Source organism: Protomyctophum bolini (genome assembly GCF_963924005.1).
Source record: "Protomyctophum bolini genome assembly, chromosome: 11".
Taxonomy (NCBI): domain Eukaryota; kingdom Metazoa; phylum Chordata; class Actinopteri; order Myctophiformes; family Myctophidae; genus Protomyctophum; species Protomyctophum bolini.
The window spans coordinates 39,724,434-39,735,209 of NC_137872.1; the positions used below are offsets into that span (position 1 = coordinate 39,724,434).

A 10,776-nucleotide genomic window follows, 5' to 3' on the forward strand; every position below is an offset into this window, starting at 1 on the left:
CTCCACATACAGTAGATGGAGATCTAAAGGGTGGTAGCGGGGACATTCTCTTGAGTGTACAGGGTTTGATGAGGGCCCAGGGCCGGTCCTTCATTTTCGGTCCTGTTGAGTTTTTGCAGGCTGCTGGGCTCGACTGCACTAATAATTTTGGGCCAGGTCCGTCTAGAGTTTGAATAGTCTATAATCTAGTCTATAATAACGACACAATGAAATTGATTTCAAATGAGCTTTATTGGCATGTGTTTACATTGCCAAAGCAAGTGTCAAAATCGAATCAAAATGGGAAAAGTATACATTTGGAGGGGGTGCAGCATTTTGCAAACAGAGATATACATTGCATCGTTATGCTATACACTAGGGTATAAAGCTTTTGTGGTCATTTTGGTACAAATAGCAGCATTCTTTTGCTAAAAAAATGCCAAAAAAGCTCAATGCCGGCATATTGTATGTATACAATATTTTAGGCCAATAAAAAAAAATACTATATACCAAATGTCCCACTTTAAACAAAAGAAGCCTTTCAGCTTTTGGACTACAAGATAAAACCTGGCACACTATTGCAAGAAAGGTCTTTAAAACGCCACGCACCAACCTTGTGTACCAGACCCAGTTATGTTAGCATTGACACTGAGGATTTGTCTGTGGCACATGTGCGTTATAGTTAGACAATACATTTAGCACACTTTGAATACCCCCACAAATACTAGAAACATGCTCATCCCCCACCTCCACTTTGAGAAGCCACTGATAGTTATGTAGATTAAATTTACACCAAAACTCTACACTTGCTTTGTACAGCACTACACCAGAGGTAGCCCTACTGATTTGAATCCCTGCCATTTTTACAGCAATATGGGAAAATCATCTTTCCTATATTCTGCAGCACTACAGTGGAATGACTTGCCTTCCAGCCTCAAGCTGATCAGTTCCTTCGAAAACTTTAAATGCACATTAAAAAGATGGTTGGCTGATAAACATGACCTAATATTTTAAATATATCCACCGTTTAGATTAGAATAGGTTAAAAATAAGACAACATCTAGTTTGTATTGGTTGGGTTTTTCGTGTTTTTGTTTCTTGTTATCTTTGTTTCCTGCCCCCTTCTCCAAAAGGAACACGGTCAGGGAAAAATACAAATGGTATTCTGTTTTATTCCCCTTTCCCCCAAAAGGACCACAAAGATAAATGTATAGTTAGGCTATATATTATTATGTAGATTAGATTTACACCAAAACTCTCTACACCTGCTTTGTACAGAAGAGTCTCATTCCAGGACTGAATATCTGATTTGGTTTGTGTGAAGCATCATTCAACACAATGGAACAATGACACCTCTCCACCACAAGGTGGAGCTGAATGTCTAAGTAATTTAAATAATTTGCACGTTGATCACATTTAAACTTGAGTTAGTTGTATCATATATTTCTGATTATTAAAAGTAGGATAACTACTTAAATTAAACCATACAATATAAAGGCACGATTTAAATTTCATCTCGTGCAAAATAAATGTGTGCTAAACGAAAGGCATTATACATGCAACTATGCGTAGATATTTCGGACACGTATTACCGGTAGTTAATGTAGCAGTTGAGTAGATAGAATAGAATTTTGAATAATGAGCAGATTCTGGCTTTTTGTCGTTAGTTGAACGTGCATGAAGTGTATAAAGGAAAAATTATCTTAAAATAACACATTTGGTGGCTCTTAAAAGAGCCGTTTTGGGGTTGTGTCAGTGACAGATAATTTAAGCACGTTCTCCGCGGATACGACGGGCCAGCTGGATGTCTTTGGGCATGATAGTCACCCTCTTGGCGTGGATGGCGCACAAGTTGGTGTCCTCAAACAGACCGACCAGATAAGCCTCGGCAGACTCCTGGAGAGCCATGACGGCGGAACTCTGGAAGCGCAGGTCGGTCTTGAAGTCCTGGGCGATCTCCCTCACCAGACGCTGGAAGGGCAGCTTGCGGATCAGCAGCTCGGTGGATTTCTGGTAACGACGGATCTCCCTCAGTGCCACTGTACCGGGACGGTAACGGTGAGGCTTCTTCACTCCACCGGTTGCCGGCGCGCTCTTGCGAGCTGCCTTGGTGGCGAGCTGCTTCCTGGGCGCTTTGCCTCCGGTGGACTTACGAGCGGTCTGCTTAGTTCTTGCCATGTCTCTCTTTAAAGTTGGACTTGTAATAAAAATATGAGCACAAGCTGCAGCCTTTTATGTCATCGGCTCTGACCTTCTCCGATTGGTCTTTGGTCAGAAACCTCCTTCTTTGGGAGGAGCCGCTTGCGCCCCTAGTAGTGATTGGTGGGTATTTCATACTCACTGAGCCCGCGCACTCGTCCGATTCTATGAGTGGTGGGGCGTACAGCCGCACATAGACTTTTACAAAGTTGAACATATTAACATATTGAAATAATTGTAATATTTTAACAGTATTTTTTAACGTTTTTCCCGGATTTTGTATACATACACAAATTGTGTTTAAAACATGCCTTCTCTCGTTCAATTTGGACTAGGCCACACATTGCTCATGTTGTTGCTGCACTGTTCCCCCTTATCATGGTTATTGGTTACTGGCTTGATTATGGGTGTTGGGATTTATGCGCTCAATTGTAGGTTACAATGAATTCATATTGTCTGAGATACTAGAGTCCCTTATGAAATAGACTGTTAAGCAACAGCTGATTTCTTTATAAAAATATTTAATAAACACGCCCAGTAACGAACCAGCAACAGAGCACTGATGCCGCCCTGACTGTGTAAGCTTTTATGTATAAGATTATTCTTCACTTCATTCTGTACATGATACCAAATAGAATAGAACTGCTGAATTATTTATTTCGGCTGGATGGTGTTGAAGCATGTCTAATATAAATAAATAAACATGGGCATAAGTAATCACATTATTTTGTCGAAGGTTCTGTTTCTCTAAACATATTTACATGGCAACTATATTAAATAAAGGAACTTTCTTTAAATGAAGTTGTGGGTGGCTCTTAAAAGAGCCTTTGTGGGGTAAAACAGGCTGTTTGTGTACGTTTACTTCTTCTTTGCGGCTGACTTCTTGGGTTTCGCCGCCTTGGGCTTTGCTACCTTCTTTGCTGGGGCTTTCTTGGCGGCGGCGGGCTTCTTCACCTTCTTGGGACTCTTTGTGGCCTTCTTGGGACTCTTGGCTGCTGGTTTCTTTGCAGCGGCAGGCTTCTTTGCAGCGGCAGGCTTCTTTGCAGCTACAGGCTTCTTTGCCTTCTTTGGAGATTTCTTCTCGGCTGAGGGTTTCTTGGCCACTGCCTTCTTCGGGGATTTCTTTGCCGCGGCGGGTTTTTTGGCTGCCGGCTTCTTGGGTTTGACTGCTTTCTTCGCGGGTGTCTTTGCCTTCGGTGCTTCCTTGTTCATCTTGAAAGAGCCAGATGCTCCGGCACCTTTGGTCTGAACCAGGGTGCCTTTAGCGACCAGGCTCTTAACGGCGATCTTGACGCGGGCCTTGTTCTTCTCGACATCGTAGCCGCCGGCAACCAGAGCTTTCTTGACCGCAGCCAGGGACACACCTTTGCGTTCTTTCGAGGCGGACACGGCCTTGACGACAAGCTCAGCGACGCTGGGTCCGGTCTTCTTGGGTCGGGGTGCTGCCTTCTTTTTGGCGGCTTTAGCCGGGACGGCGGCGGGAGCTGGGGCGACTTCTGCCATGCTGTAGACTTGAGGTCCGAGTTTCAGATGCACTGAACTAAACTCTGAGTAGATAATGTTGTAAGAGGAGGAGGGGGTGGAACTTAAAGGATATGTGAGAACGATGTAGACTCAACCCACTAGGTCAGTACTCTGTGCTGCAGAATACTAAGACAGTTGTGTTTTCTCTACAACTAAAACTAAATAAAATACATACAAAGAAATGGATTAAAGTCATACAAAAAACTCGAGCAGATAGCAGACGAGTTTAGCTTCATAATCAAATAATGTGGAGCGTTGAGGAGTCATGTATTTTATTTAGGGACGTCTAAAACCTCACTTGTACACCCTTACATGTACAGTTGTTTGTCAACTTTCCTCTGTCATTTGTCTTTTAAAATAGTTTAAACATATGATACCCTGTTCCATATTTGCTGAAGAGCAAGCAGAGATGTCTGGGTTTGAAATAAAAGTAAAACTAGTCATTTGTGGTGAAGATTTTTGTTTTTAATGTACAACTTTCCAGTGTCTGCAAACACAGCTGTTGGCACTTTATCTTACCCTGCTAAGCTCTTGTTTTGTGATGAGAAATCTGACATGTTTCAGGTAATTTCGCACTCAAATGTATAATTTAAATGTATGCAATACTTTTGTGATTATATGTATCACAAAACATGACATAGGTGATAGGTCAATAAAATGTAAAATAGATGAAACACCACACATTTGCAGGCAACTTAATGCCTACAGTTATAACTATATATATGTATTATTATTATTATTATTATTTTTACATACACAATAGGAGAGTAAACAAATTGAATGATGACACTTTGTTTGCCGCTTCTAAAATGTCTTACATTCCACTGGTTCTATTTTTATTTTCCCTCAAGAAAAAGTGGAGTGTGGAATAGAGCTATTAATTTGAATTGAAATATAGACTTACCCTAAATGTTTATTATCATATATCCCTAGACCCTAGTGAGACAATAGACCAGGCAGGCCGGAGAACATTATGCAGAAATAAAGACAGTGAGACACTATTTTAGCAGGACAATAGATCATCCATGCTTGAGTGTAGCCCCATATGTGCCCTCTGAGCCTCTCCCTACGCTCATTTGGTATCTCCGGAGCTTAGAGCGTAGTGCTGAGGGAACATACTGGGGCTATAGCTTGCTGCTTGAGTGACAAAGCTTGTTCTGCATCTCTACAAATATGTTATAAGCAAGGTTGTACAAACCGAAGTATCTTTGAATCTATTTACACAGGTGACATCAGTAGCCTATGTTTATACTCTACATTCAGAATCAGCACAATAGTTATACAATAGATCTGTAGTTATGTTTATAACAACAGTGAAGACATCGCTTTAGATCAGTGGTTCTCAGTGTGTTTAAATGGATATTCATATTATATAATAAAATTGCTAACTATAAACATACATCATAATCAGCTATTTTCAAAACATTTAACACCTTTAATATATGCACATGTGACCAACAACACAAACAAACAAGCAAGCAAGCTCACCTCAAAACACAGTCACCCCGGGCCGGGCATACAGCCGGCGGAACCGCTCGGCTTGATATTCCTTAGCCTGATATTCCTTAACCTAAGTAAACTATGCTTAAACAGTTAAACCTTATTTAACCTTATTACTTATTACCTAACCCTATTCATAACCTAACCTGAGTAAAAATATATGGCTAACCTTAAACTTATTTCTAACCTTATTCTCAACCTTGTTGACTATTTATAGTGACTCATAGGAATAGACTATGTGACAACCAGGTATAGTCTGGTGACCATCGGAGAGACGGGTGACAGCCGGAATGTAGACGGCACCCGGGTGAGCAGTATGGGTTAGCGCCCCAGCCTGTGTCCTCCGTGAGGAGAAAGCCCAACAACCCTTGGCGAGGCCTTTGGGAGGGCCATGCGAGCAGCAAGCGGAACCGAAACCCCGTTGACCTCAGGATACATCACTGAGGATACGTCTCAGGTGCATCCATGCAAAGTTTTTTAGTTATAGTAAAACAAATACAAGAATGCTAGAACCACTCTGACAGTGGACAGCGTGAGGTTGGCGTAAAATAATGAGGACAAGCGTCACGGTTACAGTCTGGAGTAGCTATGTTTGCTATACTTTTGTGTGATAGTAAGACCATGTACTTTACAAACCGGGTTTCTGCCCGACAGTGACGATATGCAACTAGTAAATATTAACAATAACACAGCAACACCTCCAGGTGGGTCCACACCTTAGAGTATATATACAATAGAGAAGACACCCAAGTTCTCCTCCCGTCCACTTGCATTGAGTTGCTCAGAAGCGCATGAGGCGAATCCACTCCTCCTTCCGGTTTAGGAACAGTGTGCATTCTGGATGGATTGTCCTCAAACACATGAACGCGCGACGACCGGCAGAATGGACGGAGCCTAGTGCGCGTTCATGTGTTTGAGGACCAAACTTTACCAAACTGCAATACATTCTTCGGCCACTATGTCCATTGCGCTTCAGGATTTCCTCTGGGTGTCTTCTCTATTGTATAATAACTCTATGGTCCACACACCACACCCTCTCCCCTTACACGTCCTCAGCTCCATTCTATGTACATGAGTATGAGAAAGGCCGCCACGGTGACACAGTAGAACACAAAGTAAGCTGCGTTGATCTTGGCGGTGACACGGGTCCAGTAGCCGGGATTCTGCCAGCCGCCATCTTTCCTCCTGAGGAAGTGAGACACTGTGTTCTCCAGCTCTCTCAGCTGGTCCAGGATCTGCTGCTGTAACACCTGGGACTCTCCTCCCTGATGGGTGATGTCACTAACCTGGACATAGAGAGAGATTTGAGTTCATCTATGGACCTTGTGCAATATTATACCTGTGAAATGTACCCTTTGTGGAACCATGTGGTTGAACCTGACATTCCTACAATCCACTGAGATTCTCTGTGCCACCTTAATGTCTAACTATATTATGAACAGTAGGCGTACAATAGGTTGCTATGCTCATAATGCACTAATAGATCGGCTATCTGAGCTTTCCAACGACCGTACCTTTTACGATATATTTATCGCTATCTTTATTGGCGTGGACAGCTCTTAATAACTTTCAATCCCTATTTTGGGCATGTTTTACATTTTCAAATACATGTTCGTCTACGGAGTAAAGACAGGATGTGCTGATTTGAGCAAATGTTCGCTTATTAGATTATAGTCATTGTCAGGTCGCCGTTCTGGCACTGAACCAGTGACACATGAGTGATGTCATTCCCCTTTTTGCTGTATCTCAAAAAAATAGATAAAATAAATATGTTTAATGTGCCACATTACAAAACATTAATAAAATAGTGTGATACATTCACTCATGGTTACTTGGAGGGTTCCAAATGGGCCCTTAGGGTGTCTAACTCTGAGAATGATCCTTAAGGGTCCACTTGGTTCCATGTACAATCTCAGAGTTGTGGCTGGTTTAAGAACCACTGTGCCACACTAAATGTAGCAGCGCCAGACCCTTAAGACCTGTGAGGAAGATCAAGGCCCAATTCATGTGCTTTTGATTGATTGATTGATTGAAATATTTATTAACAGTTTGTAGAATTACAGTACATTTTAAGCACAAACTCAATACAGAGACTGTTAACTGTGAGTGGACACCCAATTAAGCATTACACTTGTTTACAACAGGGTCCACATTGTTCAATTCATCAAAACATTTAGAGACATACAAATAGACACTTCTATGTAGTTAAAGAACAGAACAGGAATTCATCATATAGGAAGCAAAAAGGGAAAGGATACGAGGGAAAAAGGGGGGGGCGGTGGGGGGGATTCAGATTTTACAGAGGCCAGTTTCGAATTGCAGCCATCCGTAGGTGCCCTTTGAGAGCGGTTTTGAAGGAGTCAATGGATTCACATGTCTTAATGACTGTTGGTAGGGCGTTCCACATTTTGGTGGCATAGGAGCGAAAATAATTTAGTCCCTTCTTTGTGCCGAATCTGGGTTGTACATGGTTTGTTGCACTCCCTCTGGTGTTGTGGGTGTGGACTTCGTTTACATTAAGGAAGTATTTAGACAGGTACATGGGTATCTTGGCGGTGTATCGAATCTTGTGGACCAGACCCATAGCAAGATGCTGTAGGCCTACTCTGTCGTCGACCCTATGCAATATGCAATATGGATGCTGTGCATATAGACTAAAGCCTTGCTTCCCCTCCTCATTGGGGTCTAGTTATTCTAACATTATTCTAACACAAGTAAGACGCGCGAACGCAGATCGTAAATTGCAATAACAATTAGAATAAATTAAGAATATATGGGCACAAAGTGTCTGTGCCCTTTGTGCCCATATATGGAGCTGAGTGATTTGTTGATGCAACACACTCCATATTTGGACGTAGCTCCATATATGGGCACAAAGGGGGGACACACGCACAGACATGATCTGCTAGGTCTCATAGTAAGTGCTCACTGTTTCGCAATTATCAAAATAAATATCCACTTTCACTCAAAAATGTCACTATAGTTTAATTTGAGTCCCAATTAAGCCTCAAATGCATACAGTGCGTTCTAGCGTGTGTGTGCGTATACGTGCATGCTAGCGCGTGCGTGCAGCTGTGTGTGTGTTGTCTTACATCTCGTAGATGAACAGGTCTGGCCTCCACAGCATGTCTAGGAACAGAAACCTGGGTGATTCCACAGAACAGACTGGGCTAACAGCACCAAACAGCAGTTGATTAAAGTTAAATCCCCAGGTGATGGCCTGCCTGCCTAATGAGTTTTATCTCTCTTGCACAAACAATAGTTGACCTGCTAACCTCTGTGTACAATAATGATGGAATCATAAGGAAGGCAAAATTCATCCTTTTACATGGTGTTATATCTCTATATCTCAAAAAGGGTCCTGATATAAACTGCCGTCTGAGGCTGAAACTTCCCCTAAAAAATGCCCCAAAAAGCCATTTCACTATACCGTTAACTCACCCGCCGCCTTCAGCGCCATCTGGTGGCAGAATTTATACTCGAGAACTGTCTTATTTTGAAAGAACTGACACCATTAATTTCAACAGAGGAACCGTCTTATTTTGAAAGCCGTTTTACTCGGAACCAGTGCAACAGGAAGTGTAACATGGAAATGTAACGTGTCCTGTGCATGTTATTTAATCCACCCAAAACATACATGTTGTAAGCAGCGATCATAGCAATTATAGTTATGAGCCTCACGGTGATCATAGCGTTTATAATTATGAGCCTCACTGTAATCATAGCATTTACAGTTATGAGCCCCACGGTGATCATATAGTTTATAGTTATGCGCATCACGGTGATCATATCGTTTTATTGTTATGAGCCTCACATCAGCTGGTTTTGATCAAAAACACACCTGGAAGAAGAATCCCAGTTTAATGGATTAAAAGTAAAATTCACGCCTGTGTAAAGTGCTTTTATCATCGTACATTACCATGACGTAAAATATCAACTATTCTATCTATTTCCTCAGACACTATGACATGACATCTCCATATGAGTGATGTCACAGACGCACACATAAAGCCAGTTGTGCAGGGAGATCCTTTCACTTTACAGTCTACTCCAGACCAAAAGTGTGACATCCTAACAGACCTCAAAACCTGATTGATTTCCACGAACATGGGAGTTACAGGAGAGGTTTATTTCAGCAGCCCTACTTGGGCTTCCACCGACAACCTCCTGCGCTGGGATCTGAGCCCTGAACAGATCCAGCAGACGTCTGACGAGCTCATTACCAAGTCCAATAAGGTGTTTGATGCTGTGGGTTCCCTGGACCTGGACAGTGTCACCGTCAACAACACCCTGAAGGCCCTGGCTGACCTTGAAGCTGAGCACATGGTCCAGCGGAACATGTTGAAGTTCCTCTATCACGTGTCTCCCAGTAAGGAGGTGAAGCACGCCACGTGCCTTGCACTTATGAAGCTGGTACCTGGTAGGTTTGTCGAGGTTGTGAGAAGGAGAAATTACGTCTACCAGAGGATTGTAGCTCTGGGATTGAAGGTGGATGAAGTCAATCCTGCTGTGGAGGATAAGAGATACATGGAGAGACTGCTGGTTGGGGAAAGTATCAAAGAGACACAAAATTCCTCATATGTGCAGCTCCAGGACCAGGTCGAGTGCCCTAGTTTGACCTTCAGCAGGGATGAACTGGGAGGTGTTCCTGAGGACGACCTGAGCTACCTGGAAGCAGATGGAGACAAGCTAAAGATTAAACATGACAAATATGTGTATTTTATGGAGAAATGCTTTGTCCCTGAAACACGCAAGAAACTTGGGGAAGCATTCAACCAAAATAGCATGGCGTTGTTGAAGGACTTTTCTAGGGAATTCAAAACCCACATTGACTTTGTCCTGATTAAAAACATGGTAAAGTCTGCCAATAAGCTCTCCATCTTCCTGGAGGAACTGGCCCAGAAGCTCAAACCACTTGCAGACAAAGAGAGAATGAACCTCCTCCAACTAAAGGAGGATGAGTGTCAGAAGAGATCTCTGCCATACGATGGGAAGCTGTATGAATGGGACCTGCCAATACTACAAGGCACAGGTGATGAAGCAGTATGGAGTGGATCACAGCCAGTTGAAGGAGTATTTTCCATTGGAGGTTGTGACCCAGGGTCTGCTGGACATCTGTCTGCTGGACATCCGTCCCCTAGTGCATGACACTAGTGTCATGCACTAGGGGATGCATGGCAAAAACAGGGAGTCCACACAAGAGTTTAACGGTTTGTAATTATATTTATTATATTAAAGTAAATAAAGCATAGCAAAATAATGAAGTGTGGGATGTGAGTATATCAGTCATCAGTAATGTGTGCAGTGTATGGATGTATGGAGAATGGTGTGTGCGTGTTGTATTAGCTGGTGCAAAACATAACTTAACAAAAGGGTGGTTAGGCCCTTGAGCCCGGTGGCAGTCCTGCTTGCAGGGAGGACAGAGAGAAGAATGAGCTGCAGCCAGGAGAGCTCTCTATATAGTCCCCTAAGCCACACCCACCTCAGGTGAGCACAATTGGGCTGACGGCCTGCTCCACTCTGCCATCACAGAGGCTTCCCTCTAGCTTACAGTGAGGCAGAGGGGGCAGGACC

At 42.9% G+C, this 10,776-nt stretch overlaps 2 protein-coding genes across 2 annotated transcripts; both read right to left on the bottom strand.

The window, feature by feature from the left end:
* Window positions 1–1,746: 1,746 nt before the first annotated feature.
* On the bottom strand, window positions 1,747–2,267 carry LOC308324261 (histone H3.2; the record flags this gene model as incomplete). The annotated part of the gene is made up of 1 exon (XM_080776263.1): window positions 1,747–2,267. The coding sequence occupies exon 1, from the start codon at window positions 2,155–2,157 to the stop codon at window positions 1,747–1,749; it is 411 nt and encodes a 136-aa protein (XP_080632389.1). The 5' UTR covers window positions 2,158–2,267.
* A 769-nt stretch (window positions 2,268–3,036) lies between these two features.
* On the bottom strand, window positions 3,037–3,681 carry LOC308324255 (histone H1-like; the record flags this gene model as incomplete). The annotated part of the gene is made up of 1 exon (XM_080776257.1): window positions 3,037–3,681. One exon carries the CDS (start codon window positions 3,679–3,681, stop codon window positions 3,037–3,039), a length of 645 nt encoding a protein of 214 aa, XP_080632383.1.
* Window positions 3,682–10,776: the final 7,095 nt, after the last annotated feature.